This window comes from Erigeron canadensis, chromosome 1, assembly GCF_010389155.1.
Source record: "Erigeron canadensis isolate Cc75 chromosome 1, C_canadensis_v1, whole genome shotgun sequence".
In the NCBI taxonomy this organism is placed as follows: Eukaryota; Viridiplantae; Streptophyta; class Magnoliopsida; order Asterales; family Asteraceae; genus Erigeron; species Erigeron canadensis.
This window is the reverse complement of record NC_057761.1, coordinates 23,513,510-23,532,730: the sequence shown is the minus strand read 5'-3', so window position 1 is coordinate 23,532,730 and position 19,221 is coordinate 23,513,510. Positions and strand designations below refer to the sequence as shown.

The following is a 19,221-nucleotide window of genomic DNA, read 5'->3' as shown; positions in this document are numbered from 1 at the left end:
CTAGAACTAGATTTTAGACCCGTGTCCAACACTGGACACGAGTTTACGATATTATCAAAATTAAATCTTCATAAATTTAAGTCATAAAAACTTATAATTTTGAAGATATAGTACAATAATCATAGGTTCATCACTGTCATTATTAACTAAGACATTTTGATGGAATTGTTTGTCATAGTCATTCTATAAGGCACATGATATAATAATTTCTTTATAATAGAATTTTTTAAAACCAGTTGTGCTCAATTAAGAATTAGTACTTGACATTCAAGTATATGTACTTGATCATGATGTGAAGTTGTGAACCAGAACATGCATAGATTTATTTTCAATCACTTGTCCTATGATACTTGTATATAGAATTGTTTTCATATTCTTTGATAACAATTAGGACTCTTGATTTGAGTGACAATTGTAACTTCAAACATTAATACACAAAACTAATATATAAAAAAAATTATGTACATTTTTAATTGAGAGATAGAATGAATCTTGAATAGAGTTCATATTGATTTGGATTTAGTATTCAAGTAACCTTCTGTTGTAAATCGTGTTTTGTTTTGTGATCGTCTCATGTTCTGTGATTCCTATTGTGTTTAGGATAATAATGTTGTATATCATCATTTGTTATTACGTTTGAGATATGTATCTACAATTCAAGTTGTATTTATGTTAAATATTAAACTAAATATTAAGATTTATAATTTATAAAAATCTAATCTAATATTTGGAATATTTGTTAATAAGTCATTAGGTTTTAAAATAGTTTTTTATATACAATATTTCATATGTTGATTTTTTTAAAAATAATTAAATGATTGTAAATTTTAAAAAATTCTCTCAAGTTATGGCTAAAAATAAATATAAATAAAGTATTCAGGGTTAAAAGGTGTCAATTATTGATGGAAAACAAAAAAGTGTAAATTAATGAGACTTTTTATACAAATTAATATAAATACCAATATAATAATATATTTGGATAATGATTATTATGATTTTTAATTTATAGTTAATCTAAATGATGACATAAGCGAAAGTCAATTTGATGAAATTGAGCAATTTGATTGGTTAATAAGTCATTAGTTCAACTGTCTTATAGTATATATTAAGATTCAATATTGAAAATCAATAGGTTTTTTTTTTTTGAAAAGTAAACTTCTATTCATATATGTCCCGGCAAAAACGCCGACGACCTGTATTTACAAGTATTTACATAACATTGAAATTACACCAATCGTTCCAAGATAAATTCCTATGGTTTGTCCTATACTTGAACCAAAGAAACCCCAAAGTCTTAATACTTTGAGTGATTTCTATGGTATTGACTTCCTTATTTTCAAAGATCTTCGCGTTTCTGGCTTTCCAAATGCACTAACAACTAATGATGATGATACCTTTGATAGCCATGATCTTTGTCTTCCCTCTTCCACGCTGTTTATGTATCTCCAGTAAGTCTGCCAAATTGAATACGAAGAACGGAGCAGAGTTGGTCTAGCAGCTAATAAAGTGCCAAACCCGAGCATAAACCACGCATTCACAAAAAATGTGTTGCGTGCTCTCCGACCCCTCCCCACATAGGGAACAACTGGTATCTCCATTCCAACAATCCCGAGTCTTCAATGCATCTTTAGTTGGGATTCTATCCATCACAGCTCTCCAAACAAACACGTTACACTTCTTTGGTGCCCAATTGCACCAATCCATAATATACCTATTCCAATAATCTTTCTTTTTTTCCAAGAACTTCCTTACGTCTTTAATCGAAAAGACGTTCTCTTTTCCTCCTTGCCACTTCCATTTATCTGGCCTATCCACCAATCTTACACCATTTAGTAATGCCATCAGGTCCACCCTTTCACTCTCTTCCTGGCTCGACATCGTGCTTCTCATCCAATTCCATTTATCACTGAAACAACCAGTCCCCCAATTATAACGATCTACTACCTTAATCTTTTTCTCCTTTTCGAGTTTGAAAATGAGTGGAAATCTCTCTTTCAATGACAAGCTGCACACCCATCTATCCAGCCAAAAACTAATATCCTCCCCATTACCAAGTTCTCCTTTCAGCAGCTCCTTTACACCTAATCCTGCCACTTTTATCGATAGTTTTAACCTTAGAATCAATAGTTTTAACCTTAGAATCACAACTTATGACGGTGTTCTTATTGGATCCTTAAGTAGGTAACAACAATTAATAAGCATGTCTGATATTAGATGTGTCACAATGAGCAGGTTAGGTAATCCCTCCAAATTGTATTTTGTACAAGATTTTGGGTTAGCCGAGTCCACCTGAAAACATTTTTGGTATGTTATATTATGAGAGGTTAGTTAGATATTGATACCTTTAATATGATTAAGAAATTTAAATGCTAATCTAATACTTTAAAAACACGATATAGAAAGTTAAATGTACTTTGAGAATACCTTTTGGGTAACTTTTGGCCCGTACAACCCAATTCTATTTAACAACTTTTTTGAAATTTCACACATTTAATCATGAAGAGTTAAAAGCAAAAACTATAGGAGGCACTTGTAGTGTTTTTATCAATAAAAAAGAATAGAATCCAACTCTACATGTGGCACTTATAAGGTGTGTTTGGTAGGGAAAAATTCAAAAAAATGAAATGATCAGAGGAATGAAATAAAGAGAAGAGAAATTGGTGGAGAAATAAAATGCATTTCATTGTTTAGTATTCACAAAAAATTAACATGAGAAATCTAAAAGAAATCATTGTGTTTGGTAACAAACCAAAGCCAGAGAAATGAAAATGGGTTTTCATCACAAAACTATGCTAAAATAAAAATCAAACCATGAAAACATTGCAATCATATTACACCAACCAACCAATCATTTTACACTACTGTTATCAATTTCAAAGTTGAAGGCAGAATCATATGGTGAGACATTTAAAAAGAAGCAAAGTTGACCGGTACCAGTTGCAATTTGCAAATACATCGGGGGTGGGGTGGGTGGGTGGTTCAAAGGATTCATGGGCAAAAAAACTAGTCACGAAGGTTGAAAAACAAATAAGAAGACCGTGGATGGTACTGAGGATGATGGCTAGGGAAGGGATTAAGAGAACATCAAAACAAACCATTAGGAGAGTCTACGGTTTGAATTGTTTTTGATTTGGGGCTTTTGGGGGGAAATGTGCTTGTCACGTGATATTTAATTTATACCCCTATTTTTTAAGGATTGAACCATTTCTCTTAAGAAATGACACGGAGAAATTTACTACACAAAAACCATTTCCACACAAAATGCAAAGAAATGAAAATGTAAAGGAAGCATTTCTCTGAGAATTTTACATTTCTCCTGTTCTTTTTCTCAGATCAACCAAACGAGGGAAATGAAATCATTTCAATTTCTCCTTGTCCATTTCCTTCTACCAAACACATCTCGTGTCTTTTATCAATCAAAAAAGAAAAAAATCCAACCTTAAATACCGTTCACTTGAGTGGTATCTTAGACCATCTCTAATGGGATGTTTTTAGCGTTGTGCGTTATGATATATGATCAATGTCATCTGTGTGCATCATAGCAGCAAAAAAATGATATGCTTTACTGCTTGAGTCAACATCTTCTAGGAGTTTATAACTTTGCCGTTCCAACTTGTACAAATAGGCTGCTCGCTATTGCATTAGGGTAATAACAAAAAAACATCATACCTGAAATCAAAACAAAAGGATAAAATGGCACCAACAGTCAACATTTTGAGTATAGTTCTCATGGGCATAAGAGAAATTAAGAACTTACAATTTGCTAAGAAGATGGTTCCGTTGTTGTACTTGTATCAAGTTCATGAAAATAGACACTTGTACGGCTTTGATTCTCATCACACTGCATCTTCATGCAATCTTTTATTTTACTCAAGACGGTGTCAGTTTTGGCACAAAGACTAGAAAAACATTGAATCATAGCACGGTTTGTTGCGGGCAGATTTTTGACTAACCCTTTAATTCTCTCCAACATGGAAATAATGAGACAAGCCTTGGCTATCCCTTGCTCAAACTGCACACTCAGATCTTTCCAACAACTCTTGCTCCGTCCAATGTTTCCCCCAATTTGAAGTTGTGCCTCCCTTTTCTTATGCATCTTTGCATTGTCGCTCTCCATTGGTGCTTTCTCTTGGGTCTCGGTATTAGCTTTTCCTTGTTCCAGAAGCACCCGTAATTACGGATGTGCATGGTCCGGTTTGGACGATGTTAGTCAAAAATCTCAACCAAACCAATACATACAGTTTCACGATTTTACAAACCAAACCGTCCAAACTGTTATGTCAAACCAAACCAACTAAAACCAATTAATCCGGTTTGGTTTGGACGGTTAAACGGTTTTTTGATTTTTTTTTTTTTTTGAAATTAAATGTATACTACTAAAAAATAATACGTAGAATTTAAGATTCGATATCATGACATAACAAAATATCCATAAGTCTTATTAGACAAAACAAACCTAACAATTTAAGATTCGATATCATGTCTACAACTTTGACAAATAAGTATATATATATATGATTTACATTATTAACTATTAATATAAATATAAACTTACAATTATTATAACTAAATGGTCCGGTTTGGTTTTACCGGATTGTATAATATCTAAAACCAAACCATACAAATGGTTTACGGAAAAAACAAATCAATGGTTCAAAATTTTGATTTAAAACCAACCAATCCTTCCAAATACCTCGGTTTAAATGGTTTAACCGGTTTGGACCAAACCGTGCACATCCCTACCCGTAATTCAGCCATAAGATTTCATGTTGATGAGATGCCTTCGATTGCTATAATCTCCTGCATGATCTTAAAGAGTTTCAGACTTTATAGGATACATAAATAGACTCATCAAACCAAAAAGCTACAAGATGTGAAAACAACTCAAGAGCAAGTAATTGAATATAGTAAATGCTTTATTCAAAAAATACCACAGCTGACTCAAATTTGGAAAAACTAAAAAAATGGAACACATACCATATATCCCATTTTAGGCATTACAATGAAAATTAGAAGATCGAAAACAACAGTGATGAATGCAAATATGTCACCAGATTGAGACTTCCCAGATGACAACAGCTGATATACCTTTGATTGAAAGTTAACATGAGGATCTAACTTATGCTTAATTCTTGCCATAATTACCTTTAGATTCTAGAGCGATAAGTAGGATGCATAATGCATATGAATATATATATATATATACTTCCAAGTGTAGTAGTTTACATACCTCACGGGAAAACATTGTTAAGGTGGCCCCTGGTGAACCATCCAGCAAATATCTTTTTACTTCAGTCGACAAATTGACTTTCCCTTTTGGCAGGCCCTTTGTCTCCCACCCCAAAATCTTTTTTGGAAAAATAGTTAAACTCTTTAAGTTAACAAACGTAGAAGGTTGTTGAGAGATTAGTTCAACGGATGAAGAAAGAAGCTGCAGAATATTTTACAAGGGTAAATTATACGTACAAAACAAAAAGGCTTGTGTAACATTCATAATAACGTGTTCAGGTTTGCAAGGGAGTGATTGATCGGAGATTCAAAGGTTATGAAACATGATCAGGAATGACAAATATAATGAAAATTAGTGGGTGGTGCATAATAATGTAATAATCAATATGGTTGGTGGGCGTGTGAAACTATAGCAGTCGTAAAGTGTTCGAGATGATGGGTCTGGGATGGCATGATCGTCTCTCTCAAAAATGCAACCCGTTTAGTTGATCTTGTCAAAAAGTTACTCAAACTAACCCTTTTAATAAACGACTGGTCATATTCACCCGTTTATAGCATTAGAATTAACAATTAGGTATCAAACCCATTAAAATAGTCATATTATACCCACTGAGGGTGGTAAATTTCAAAATCCAATCCCATTTCCATTATAAATCCAAATCCATAGTGATTCCATAGTAGAAAATAGGGGTGTTCAGTATTTGGATTCAAGTCAAACAGACCGGAAATCAAACCAAATGAAAGTCGATTCTTTATAGTGAATTGAATTTTTGATAATGTAATTTAGTCAACCAAATCAATTTAGCAATTTTGTGTATGATTTGATTTACGTAATGTTGATTTTTCAAAACCAATCCAATCGAAAACCGATTTCAGTTTTAAAAATATATGATTAATATTAATGTATATCTACTAACTAAGATAACTTGTAATATACAATTAATGTTAAATATTAACATATTGTTTTTTTTTTTTACACTCTGTGATATTATGCTGGTAAATGTTTTCCATAGGTGAAAATTTGGGAAGGAATTTTACCAAAAAAAATTCCTACAAAAGTTGAAAATGATTTGGTTTTGTTAGAATCGAATTTGTATCGAATTATCGAAACCAAATCATCTTAAATGTTTTGGCTTATTCGTAGTTAATATGATTTGATTTGATTTATGTTTAAGCTTCCAAATTTAAAAACTAAAGAAACCATAAATCCAATCATTGAACAACCTAACATAAACCAAACACCCCCTAAATTTGAAAGTCTGAATCACATAGTAAGTAATACGCTTATACACGTATAATTATAAACATCAACTAGAAAAGCATAAAACTTTTAACATTTGGGAAGAAAAATAATATTGTTTTTTTAATTTTTATAATATTTAACTTTTAGCATTGATAGTTTTAAACATATTAAGAAAGCCAATTCCACTATTTAACATGTTACCTATGTAAGTAATCGTCACTCAATATACCTCTTCTATCTCATCTTGCTTTTAATGCTTTTGTTGCTTTTAGAATACTAGGGTATGTAATAATTAACAGTATTCCTTCGGCTGATAAATACGAGTAACAGTTTAAGATGCACATGACAAACATGAAGATATACCTCAATAATTTCCAAGTTAAGTGTAAGAAATCTGACATTGCGGAGCAGTTGAAGCAGACAAACCATCTGATGAGCATCATCAACATCTGGATCTATAACCCAAATATCTGCCTCGTTTAAACAATGGAAACCATCTGTAGATAGGTACAAAGGAGAGTAACTTCTATAAGCCAAGGAGGCAAGATTAGGTGCAGAAATCACATACATCCGCCTACTATTGCCGTGGGATCTGATAGTGAGATTCTCGAGTTGAGGTGCAACCACATTAACAACATTTACACCACTGAAGCGCCCTACATCAATCGTGAGATTCGCTAGTCCAGAATGGAAAATACTCAATTCCTCTGTTTTACAGTTGTAATCTAAGGTGAGATTCTTCAAGTTTGCACACTTTGATAAAAGGCCAGTATGGTCATTACTACAGAAAGCGACACCTCGGAGATACAATGTTGTTAAAGCGGGGAGCTCCAAAGTTGATTTGGCTTTAAGGACATATCTAAAGGATCCATTTTTCAAACTGAGATGTTTGAGAGACCGGCAGCCGGAAGTGAATACTGAGAGGGGAAATTCAATGTCTTTCTGATATAAACATTCAATATTAAGTTGTTGGAGACTGTGAGAGAACGCATAGTCCATAAGTTTCTTAACAGATGGTGGTAGGGCAACCTTTCCGGTATATCTAAGCTCGAGAAAACACACGTCTATCTGACTATTGCGACGTTTCAGAAACTGTGTAACAAACTTGGAAAATTTCCGCATCTCAGGAAAATCATAAGTTGAGAAATTGAAGTATGGCATTGTAGTCCAGATAAACCTATACCTAGATGACCAAGCACTAGTTCTGACAGTTTCTTTAGAGCTAATAAAAGAAAGGATTTTGTGAATCAGATCATCTGGTAACATGCTTAATCTATCCAAATCATTATCACTCTTTCCCATCTTCTTTTTACCATCCCTAAAATCCATTTTCTTCCCCCAATTATTACTCTACCTTCAAGCAAAGTGTATATATATATATACAATATGAACAGTAAATTGACATGCAGATCGGAGGGAGATTGAGGTGATATGATGCAAGAATCAAGGAAGAAATACTGTATGTAAAAGAAGAAACAAAACCTTACCTGCCGGAAAAAATGAGAATATGAACAGAAATAGGAAATAGGGAGACTGGTAAAAGGGGGTTTGGTAGGTGTTGGAGGGTTCTTTTATTAGTAGCACACTAGCACTAATAAAAACTAAAGTGCGGTTCATATGTAAGAATGGGTAAAGGAATACGAAAATGGAATATAAAGGAATGCTTAGTAACACTATCATTATGTAAAAGTTCTTTGGTTATTATAAGGAATCAATTGTGTTGTTTTTTTTAATTGGATTTCAATCTACTCCTAGTACTAAATTACACGTATATTTGAGTTGAAACCTAGAACATTTGAAAAATCCCTATTAAACCACCCCACAAATATAAGAAGCGGAACTCGAACAAAGACTCCAAGGTCAAAGACCTTACCAATGGGTCACCAACCCCATTGACAATCAATTGTGTTGTTAATTCTTCACATATATATATATATATATATAACAATGACATAAATAAAATATACATCCTCCGTAGAATATAGTTTCTGTTTATGTTGGGTTCAAAAAGATGATTCTCATCATTAATATTACAACCAGTCAACCACGTCCACTCCACAATTTCATTGTTTGTTATCTTTTCCTTGAAAGCACACCATCTCATAACCACCCACCGTAAAGAATCTTCGGCCACCATCACTATATTTTCTCCAGCTACAATACACACATACACATACATACATACATACATACATGACACACACACACACATATTATATATATATATATATATATAATTCCACGCATACATCCATATTTACTGAAATCATGACCATCTGTAGCGTAGTTGATGATTGTCGATCGGTGGTGGTGCTTGCTTTCCGAAGGAGGATGGGTAGTGGGGTTGTTAAGGAGGATGGGTGGTGGCGGCTGTTGAAGGAGATGGCGGTTTTCGGATTGTTGGAGGAAATGGCAATTGTCGGAGGTGATGTCGGCTGGCGGTTATCGGAGGTTATGTCTGATGTCTCCTGTTGGAGGTGTTGTCCGGTGGCAGTGGTGGCTTTCAACATTGATGGATAGAGAATGGAGAAAGGAAGGAAAAATAAGATATTTATAAGGAATGATTATCTTACCCTTCAATTTATTGAGTAACGCTCCATTGTCCATTTCTAAGTATTTGATACATCGCTTAGTACAATCAGTGTCGGCTTAAGCTTTCCAGGGGCTTTAAACGATATTAATTTTAGGGGTCTAGTTGATTAACATACAAATTAAAGTAAACACAAATAGCAGAAAAAAAGTTCATCCTATATACTAGCATGTTATGCGAATAGAACGCAAAGAAGAAAAATTCTAAACCATTTTTAAGAGAACGTCTTTCATATAATAAATATTTAATCACTAACTCGTTGGAAATCAGAGTGAAAATCGGTTGTCGAAATTTTCAATTTCTTAATACCAGTAATTAGTTTTTTTTTTTCTTCTTTTTCTCCTTGAAGGTTGTAACTTCGTTTGTGTTGTGCCTTTTTTTTTTCTAAAGGTCAATCATGAGGCCATGAAGTTAATTTGTCTATTTGTTTTCTTGGGTATTCTTGTCACCCTTAAATAGTAAAAACATATAACACAAAAGTCTAAAGTCTAAAACACTAATCCAAAAATATACGGAGGCCAATGATGGTCATTTCTACTAAGTTGTCGATTTTACCTAAGGTTTTAAGTTCGATCTTCAAGGATGACAAGCCTTAAAGGTTTTTCCTTTTTGATACTTGTAACCACTAATGGTCAATATCTCGTTATCTAATGTTCGTTCAAGACTTCATCATTATAAAGTGAAATTACCCTAATGTTGTATCTCGGCTAAATATTTGGAAAAAAAAAACTAGCCAGATTTAAATGTATATATTAATTGTGTGACTAAATCATAAATCATAAATTATATTTCAATTTAGCAAATATGTGACATCAGTCTTTTGTCATCAAACTTTTCTTAGTTCTCACTTCCTTCTTTGTTTAATTATTATTATTATTATTATTATTATTATTATATTATTATTATTATTATTATTATTATTATTATTATTATTATTATTATTAAATGTAGATTTATTTTTGTAAATGTTATTTTCTAACTAAGGTTTTATTTTAATTTAACCTAAAATCCAATGATATGTTATATGTTAAATCAGTGATGACTTGTGTAGTGGTTTGTGTTTGGGGTAGAATTTCTACTACTAGGATCCTAAATACAATTTACACTTTAGTCCTTCCATAATAAACATTTGATATTGTGCAGTATTGGAGGATCCTTGATCCCACTTAGTTCAGTGCTCCAGGTCACGTTGCATTATTATCCTGATACAATGGAATCTTGATATCTTCAAGATCTATGATTTTACTAACGAAAAAATGCCCAGTATAGTAGATATTATTTGCAGGACTGAAGTCAAAGACGTGTTACACAAAGAAAACGTGGTACAACGGATAGTTTACCATTTCATCCACAAGAATCGGGATTGATAAGAGATTTATCATGTGAAGAATAGCTCTTAACGGTCATCTAAACCATTTCTCCAGCGTAAAGAGCAAGTTCAGGGAGATCCCAGATTTTTCGGAGATATAGTTCAACATCTAGCTCTATAAATAGAGGAAGCTCTCGTTCAGAAAGAGAGACATGATTATCACATTCAGAATACACATACACTCCATACAAGCATTCAGTCACTCAACAACAACAATTTATTTACTTAGCAATTATTCATTCATTCATTCGTTCGTTCATTTGTTCATTCATTTCATTGTAATCATTCATAAACAAAGATAATAATAAGAGAACAGCTAAAGGGTGGATTGCATCCTCCTGGGGTTTTTTTTTTACCTAAAATCACTTAATTGGATCAAGGGTTTTTTCTCGTCAACAAAATTCTGGTGTCATTATTCTTACAGCTTTTCTTTAAGATCTTAGTGTTAATTTACATTGCTTTATATTATCTTCAACAGTTTTCTTAATTACACAAAGTATTTCTGTCTCAAAGGCTTTCTCAAAACTCTTTTTAGTCAAAACTCTTAGTTTTAATTATTTTTGTTAAGAAAACTTTCCTTTTAATTGAAGATCCTTGAACACCAAACCCCACTTACAAATTTTCAGTTCTTGAGTTGTCTAAAATCCTTTCTAAAATTATCTTAGGTAATTTTTGACCGAAACAGTTTGTAGTTCCCATAGTAACTTATAGGTCCTAGGTTCTAATCCTCATTCAGTCAACTTTGAAAAATATAGGTAGTTCTTCTATGAAAGTTTAGTTTAGGTATACCCACGTTCAAGTCTAAGAGACAGGGTTTACCCGTAATAATCGTCGTGTTTTCTGGCGTATTAGTATAATGCATTATTGTTTATTCTATGAATATTATATATTCTTATAATTTATAAATATTATGTTTAATTAGTTATGATTTAAAAGATTTAAAATTTTCATAAATCATAATCTTATTAATTTGTATTAGTTATAATTTGACAGTTTTTTTTTATAATATCATTAACAACAACAACAACAATAATTATAATAATAATAAATTCATGGTTGCGATACAAAAGCGATGTTTTGAAAAGAAAAAAAAAAGAAAAATGAACGGATGGTCAAAATGTTAAACCCTAAACTAAACTCTATCTTACTTAAGGCTTCAATTTTGAGCTTCAATGAACGACGTGAATAATGAGATGAATATTTCCTTAAGTTACTTCCCTAACATTGAGTAAAGTTTAAAAAGTTTGATTTTTAAATATTGGCCCTCAATTATAATCTAAAGGTCATGATTCAATGATTATTTTTTTATATTGGCTTTAATTATAATCTAAAAGTCACGATTTTTTAACTCCATCAAGTTTAAAACAAAGAGAAAATATCACAAATGGTCCATGTGGTTTGTCACTTTAGCGTTTTGCCCCCTGTGTTTTTTTTCCATTGCAAATGGTCCCTGACTTTTTCATTTTCGTTGCCAGAAGTCCCTGACACTAACCTCTGTTAGTTTTGGCTGTTTAAACTCATCACGTGCACAAAAACATGAGGTTATTTTTGTACTTTTACCAAATCTAGGGACCTTTTGTAATAAAAAACAAAATGACTAATAATTATATGTATTTCTTCAACCTGTATCTATCTATATATTTATCTCTATATATAATGTATATAAATCTGCATATATCAAATTTATATATTCAAAACTATCACTATTATAAAATAGAAATGCAAATAGATCGATTAAATTCACACACTATGAGCCCTTCCACCGCTTATCTATCTCTTCAATCTATATCTTAAAACCATCACTTTCCACCAATCATCATCATCATAACCCCCACCATATACAATATATATATATATATATATATATAGAGAGAGAGAGTTAAGTTATTATGAGAACTAATAAAATGTCAAGAACTGCGAGAACTAATCAAGACCATCAGATTAATTAAATCAATGGTTAAAAGGAGTTGATGGCATTTATGTAATAATGTTGAATACAAATTAATTTAATAATAAATAACAATTAGTTAAGGGCATAATAGGAATATGAAAAAGTAAAAAAAATGAAAACGGAACACACGTTTAGTTAGTTCGAAAATCATGGAACTCACATTTTAAAAGTTTGTCTAACTTCTTCTTAACTTCATATTATATTAATTAATATTAATAATTATTGATGCATATATTTTTTTCAAAATTTTTTTTGTTTTACAAATTATTTATTATATTAATCAAGAAAAATATAAATAATATTTTAATTGAAAAAAATTTTATTTTTTAGTTGGTACACATGTGAGTGTTAGCTTGTACACCTGTGAATGACCAATTTCACAAGTATTGTACACATGTGAATTACCCTATTCAGTTAAATTTTTTTTATTATAACAATGTATATCTTTTATTTCGTACACATGTGAATAATCCAATTTATAAGGGTATAAGTATTCTTTTTATTGTAAAAAAAATATACATTTTAGTTGGTACATATGCAAACGTTAGCGTGTACACATGTGAATAACCAAATTCATAATTGGTACACATGTGAATGACCCTATTTACAAGTCTATAAATATAAAAAAAAATATCTTAAAAATCATAAAAAGTCCATTTGCTTCGTTATTTATTTTAGAAAACCATTTATTATTTATGCATATTAATTATTATTATTATTATTTGAACCATATGATATATGCTAGTTATTAACTATTATTTATTTAAATTAAATCATTTATGAACTACTCTGTATATTGTATTCCATGTATATTTACATTAAAGGCAATTTGTATCTTATACTTGCCATGAACCATGATGTATATGAAATATGCATAAGAATACTTAATTAACGGATGTTTTGAATTAGAAACCGTTAGATCCATAATTCTAGGACTTGTTTTTAGGATTAATTTAAATATTAATTGTTAAAGTACAATGATACCCTTATTCACAATTAATAAAATATGGTTCTCGTAGTTCTCGACATTTTTTTAGTTCTCATTTTATCTTTTTACTATATATATATACTAGCTAATTAAACCCGGGTTCAACCCGGGTTTTTGAAATTAAATCGAAACTGACCCAGACATTTTCCGTTCAGATCAATATTAGAACAATATTAGAAGAAAAAAGTTGAAAAGTTCAAAATTTTTTGAAAAAACCCGTAAAAGGTTTAATGTTAATGTTGATTACTATTTGTTTATCATTGTATATATGTTTTAAAAATTATTTTTATGAGGATAGAAAAATGGATGAAAGTTTAAGATAACTAAAGGAATTAAACATGTTTAAGGTAAAAAAAAAAGCAATAAGAAAATAAAAATACAAAGATTATGATATCATATCTATTTAAATATTGGGTTAGTAAAATATGAGGGTTTGTCATGTTATTCTTTTTCTAAATATAGTTTTTGAAAACAATTTTGCTTTATTAATATAAGAGATATATACACACACACACATGAGATATAACTTGTGAGCAAAGATGTGCTTTAATCTTTCTCAACAAAAACACAATTATCATGCCACAATTTGAATCAAGATTTAGTTACCACCACCACCAAGATCCGGCTGCCACCACAAAATCACGCTAACCCCTCACAAAAGGATTTTGATAGAAAAATGGGAATGATGAAACTGGAAAGAGGTTGATACGGTAGTGATAATACGATGGTGGTGGTGATAACAATCAACCACCGTCGTTGTAGCCTTCAACCACCAGTCCATCACTTTTTCTCGCATTTGACCACCACTCCTTTCATTTCACTCCCACTTTTTTTTTTCCCGGTAAGATCTAAAGAACACATTCTACTACTTGTTATAATAATAATAAGAATATCAATAATAATAGTAATAACTCTTTTTAGTATACCAAATCATTTAGTTTGCGAGTGGGTGTCGATCCAAACAATAAAGAAAGGAGGTAGGTGGATCACTAAATCTTGATATACAGTTTTTCAAATTACCTCTAAATTGGTCTTTAATTCTTGGTTGTTACATACCGTTCCTTGTAATCAACACGATTTCCTCAACCAAATTCACATCAACAATGGCATTTGGTTAGTGTGTGTGTTCTTGGTGTTTGTGTGTGTTTTGAGAGAGAATTGGGATTAAGAGTGTGATTTTCAGGTGTGTTGTATGAAGAATGTGTTGTTCATCTTTCAAGTTGTTATTGTGTGTTATAATTTCTAAGGAATTGAGGGCTATTTATGGTCTAACCTATCTAACTATGCTAATTAACACTATTAGCCCCTCAACCTTAGAAATTATCAACTCATGACTTAACAACAAGTAAGTCCATAACTTAAATTACAATGTATCACTATTTTTGGATTTCTAACATTCCTCTTCCCAAATATATGTTTGAAAAATGATTTATTTTAGGAAAAAATGATATTAGAGATAAGTTTGAGATGATAAACATGATATATGAATGACACATATATTATATATTCAGTTGTATTTTGGTTGAATGTTACTTTAGATCAGTAAATATATGGACTGTTTAGAATGAATCAAAAGATCCGGAAAAAAAGAAAATCATGTTTGGCCGGATTTTGGTGGTGGTGGTGGTGGCTGGAAGAAGGAAGAAGATTGAGAAGGAAGGAGAAAGAAGAGGGGTGTGTTTTTATGTAAGTGGACGATTATACCCTCACTATCGGGCCCAAACTATATGTTTGAAAAATGATTTATTTTAGGAAAAAATGATATTAGAGATAAGTTTGAGATGATAAACATGATATATGAATGACACATATATTATATATTCAGTTGTATTTTGGTTGAATGTTACTTTAGATCAGTAAATATATGGACTGTTTAGAATGAATCAAAAGATCCGGAAAAAAAGAAAATCATGTTTGGCCGGATTTTGGTGGTGGTGGTGGTGGCTGGAAGAAGGAAGAAGATTGAGAAGGAAGGAGAAAGAAGAGGGGTGTGTTTTTATGTAAGTGGACGATTATACCCTCACTATCGGGCCCAAACTAACAGAAGTTAGTGCCAGGGGTTTCTGGTAACAAAAATGAAAAATCCAGGGACCATTTGCAACGAAAAAAAGCACAGAAAGCAAAACGCTAAAGTAAAAAACCATAGGGACCATTTGTGACATTTTCTCTAAAACAAATCTTCATCCATTGAGGGTTGGATTATGTTGGTTATTAATAACGGATAAAGATTCTCTAAAGTTAAAACTAACTTTACCAATAAAGTTGGAGTCATTTTGACCTTTGGATTAAAATCAAAGGTCAAAATCTAAAAATTGATTTTTGATCTTTATCATTAATTTTAATCCAAAGGTCAAAATTCATAACTTTACTAATAAAGTTACTTACAACCTTAGAGGATCTTAATCTATTAATTAAAAAAAAAAAAAAGAAAAAACGACCATAAAGGGAAAAGATGCGGATTATTATTATTATTATTTTAAATTTTTTTTTTTTTTCAGATAGGAAGCTTCGAACACAAAGAAAAGAATAATAAAAATAAAAGCTACGCTGGCCTGGTCATCCAACGAATGAGTCCATGTTAGGCATACCTTTTTCCCAACGCCCATAACCTAACCTTTTTTTCTTTAAAAAAAAAACCCAAAAATTCCTCACCATTTCCCCCAATTCTTCCCACAAACCCTAACAAATCAATCACCAATTTCCCCGAATTCTCCCTATTTACTTCATTCATTCATTCATTCTTATTATTAATCACATAATAATAATAACAAATATTGATTCTGGGCGATAGCTTCCTATCCAGGAAGCAAACGCCAATAAAATCCAAATCAAATCAAATCAAAAATGTCAAAAAAACCACAATCACCATCCCGATTTCTCATCCTAACAATCCTCACAATCACAATCGCCGTCACCGTCACCGCCTCACCAAATCCAGATTACATCCTCTTACCTTCCGATGAATTATCCTCGTCTCTCTGTCCTGTTTCCTTAACCCCAGGTTCTTGTCCTGTAAAATGCTTCAGACCGTCTCCGGTATGCGGTATCGATAATGTGACGTATTGGTGTGGGTGTCCTGAAGCCGTTTGCGCCGGTGTGTCTGTTGTTAAGTTAGGTTATTGTGATCATCAGAATGGAAGTGGTGGGCCTGTTTCAGGTCAGGCGCTTTTATTGGTTCATATTGTTTGGCTTATTTTGCTCGGATTCTTTGTTTTGTTCGGACTTTTGTGATTGTTGTATGTGTTGAGAATTGAGGATTGCTTTTTTTATACATACATAGATATATATGTATGTATGTATATGTAGGTTTTTATTGTATTGTATTGTTTCATTTGTATATGTAGAGGACTAATTGATTCTTTGGATGCTTTGTATCGTTTTCTGAAATCGATTAATTCAAACAGTTTATTAATTGTTTGTGTTGTTTGTTGAATTTGTTTCGTATTATTCTTTTCGAGGTTAAGGAGTGGAAGAGAAGTCTCTTAAAGGGTAGGGAGGATTTTAAATTGTGTTATCAGATTGCTTTCATAAAAGAAAAATTGCGGGTAGGATTGTGCAGTTTGTTCTCATTTAGACGAGCACTTCACATTTAGACGGAGTTTACGCGGTCTCTCTAGTAGTGGCTCTTATTGATGTAGATTTTACTAAAGCTAGATACCAAATCGAGTAGATATGGCGGAGTTAGCCACTTTCATCTCCCATGTATTCATTAGCTAGCCATAATCGTTGACCCACATACAGGCTAACCATAAACTTTACCTGTTCATAGCACTCCCTCACTTTACCTGTTCATACCCACTGTCGGGCTAGCCTTAATCCTTACTTAAACTTGGAGTTAGGTTCTGATTTTGTAGAATCGAGAACAGGAAAAAAACACCAATTTTTATTGAATAAACACTTTTCAGCCAATTGAGTTGTAGGATGAGGATGACAAACATTGACCCATGATTGACTTGGCCAAGACTTGAGTTACCAGGCCCATGTCCCATTCTGTTTCTACCGCACCAGGATCATTTTGACACAAAGCCACCGAATAAATGCGTTCTTTTATGACTCTTTTGGGCATCCACTCGTAGCCTTTCAATCTAATCTTATCAAAAGTACTTATACTATTGGTCAACGGCCTAGCTGGGTATCTTGATCAATGGCTCATAGTTTCCAGGCCCACTTCCTGATTTCGCATATCTGTTACGACCACACCAGGATCACTTTGAAACAAAAGCCACCAAAAAAATTCGCCCATTTTAATCTTTTGGGAATACACTCGTAGCCTTTTAATCTAATCTTATTAAAAGTACCTATACTATCTATCGGGTTGGCATGGTAAACTGGCCAGCTGGGTTATCATAAAAATTGGGTTGGTTACATCAACCTGGTGCAAATGGGTCAGCTTGTCAAAAGGTTCAGCAGGTATAAAGGATGCTAATCTATTGCTAGTGCATTAGAAGGGTGTAGACATGTAGTTGTGAGCTTCTATGCTTTGTGTGATTGTGTCTATGAGAGGATGTATACGCCAGTGCCTATGAGAGGATCGGAACATCTCTACATGACTACATGCCTCCGGGTTGTTCCGGATATAAACATGAGAGCTAAGTGTATCATACAAAAGCCAAATAATGTTACTGTCAACATACATATTGCAGCCGCAGGAATAAAGTGAGCCAATAGAAGACCAGAAGCTATTTACCAGGACCCTTCCACATATTTGTTTCTATAGCAGCAGGATCAATTTGACACAAAAGCTACTGAATAAATTTGTTTGGCTCGATTGAGATTCCAATAGTAGCCTTTTAATCCAATCTTGTCAAATGTACATATACTTTCCACTAGGTTGGCATGGTCAATGGACCAGGTGAGTATCATGATCAATGGGTCATAGTTACCTGGCATGTTCCCCATATCTGTTACCACCGCACCAGGATCACTTTGACACAAAAGCTACCAGATACATGCGTCCGTTTTCACTCTTTTGGGAATCCACGTGTAGCCTTATAATCTAATCTTATCAAATGTACCTATACTATCCGCTGGGTTGGCATGGTCAATGGGCTAGCCAGGATATCATGATCATTTGGTCGGTTACATTAACATGGCTAATGGTTGTCAAAAGGTTCAGCAGGCAATCCAAGTTTTTTTTTTTCTTTTTTTTTTTTTTTTTTTTTTTTTTTTTAACATTAAATACTGGTATTTTATTGATAAGAGGAGCTAGCAAGGAGCTAGATTACAAACGGGAGTGTAAAGAAAACATAAGATCAGGGATACATAAATAAAACATAACTGAGATTTCAGAAAATCAAAAATTAAAGTTGCACCATTTAAGCCAATCAAGGTCCAGGTTCGATAATCGATTAGATATCCATTGGAGGCTTGTTCTTTTAACGTCAATCATGGCAAAACGCAGGATGGGAGCTTTGTTCAGGAAGATACACTCGTTTCTGTATTTCCAAATTACCCAGCAAAAGACGAGTGTAATGAGGTGGACGTAGTTTCTTTTTGTGGGATTGTCGATGACCGATTCATGTAGCTCAAAGAGTTCTCTTGGACTGGATGGATTGGAGAACGGGAGATTGTGCACCAATCTAATATAAGTGACCAGAGTGCACTCGAGAAAGAGCAGTGAATAAAGATGTGGTTGGTCGTCTCATTGTGGCAGCGACACAAAGGGCATACTTGGGTGGTTAATTGGATACTTCTTTTTTGTAACTGGTCAGCAGTAGCCAGACAATCCCTCTCGAGCCTCCAACCCATGACATTTACTTTTATTGGTGCCATTTTATTCCAGGGAAATTGCCAATTATGGGGGCGATGAGCAGATGATTGAAGTTTGCTCTTCATGGATTTAACAGAAGAG

At 32.7% G+C, this 19,221-nt stretch overlaps 1 protein-coding gene across 2 annotated transcripts; it reads right to left on the bottom strand.

Moving 5' to 3' along the window:
- Window positions 1-3,272: 3,272 nt before the first annotated feature.
- Window positions 3,273-8,068, bottom strand: LOC122586591 (F-box/LRR-repeat protein At1g55660-like). 2 transcript variants are annotated; one of them, XM_043758604.1, is made up of 4 exons: window positions 6,836-8,068; window positions 5,231-5,431; window positions 3,758-4,809; window positions 3,273-3,669 (listed from the first exon to the last, which is right to left on the bottom strand). In XM_043758604.1, exons 1-3 carry the CDS (start codon window positions 7,799-7,801, stop codon window positions 4,765-4,767), a joined length of 1,212 nt encoding a protein of 403 aa, XP_043614539.1. In that variant the 5' UTR covers window positions 7,802-8,068; the 3' UTR covers window positions 3,273-3,669; window positions 3,758-4,764. The 2 variants fall into 2 exon arrangements, with proteins under 2 accessions (XP_043614539.1, XP_043614600.1); XM_043758665.1 differs by having other exon boundaries at window positions 3,758-4,800; window positions 6,836-8,067.
- Window positions 8,069-19,221: the final 11,153 nt, after the last annotated feature.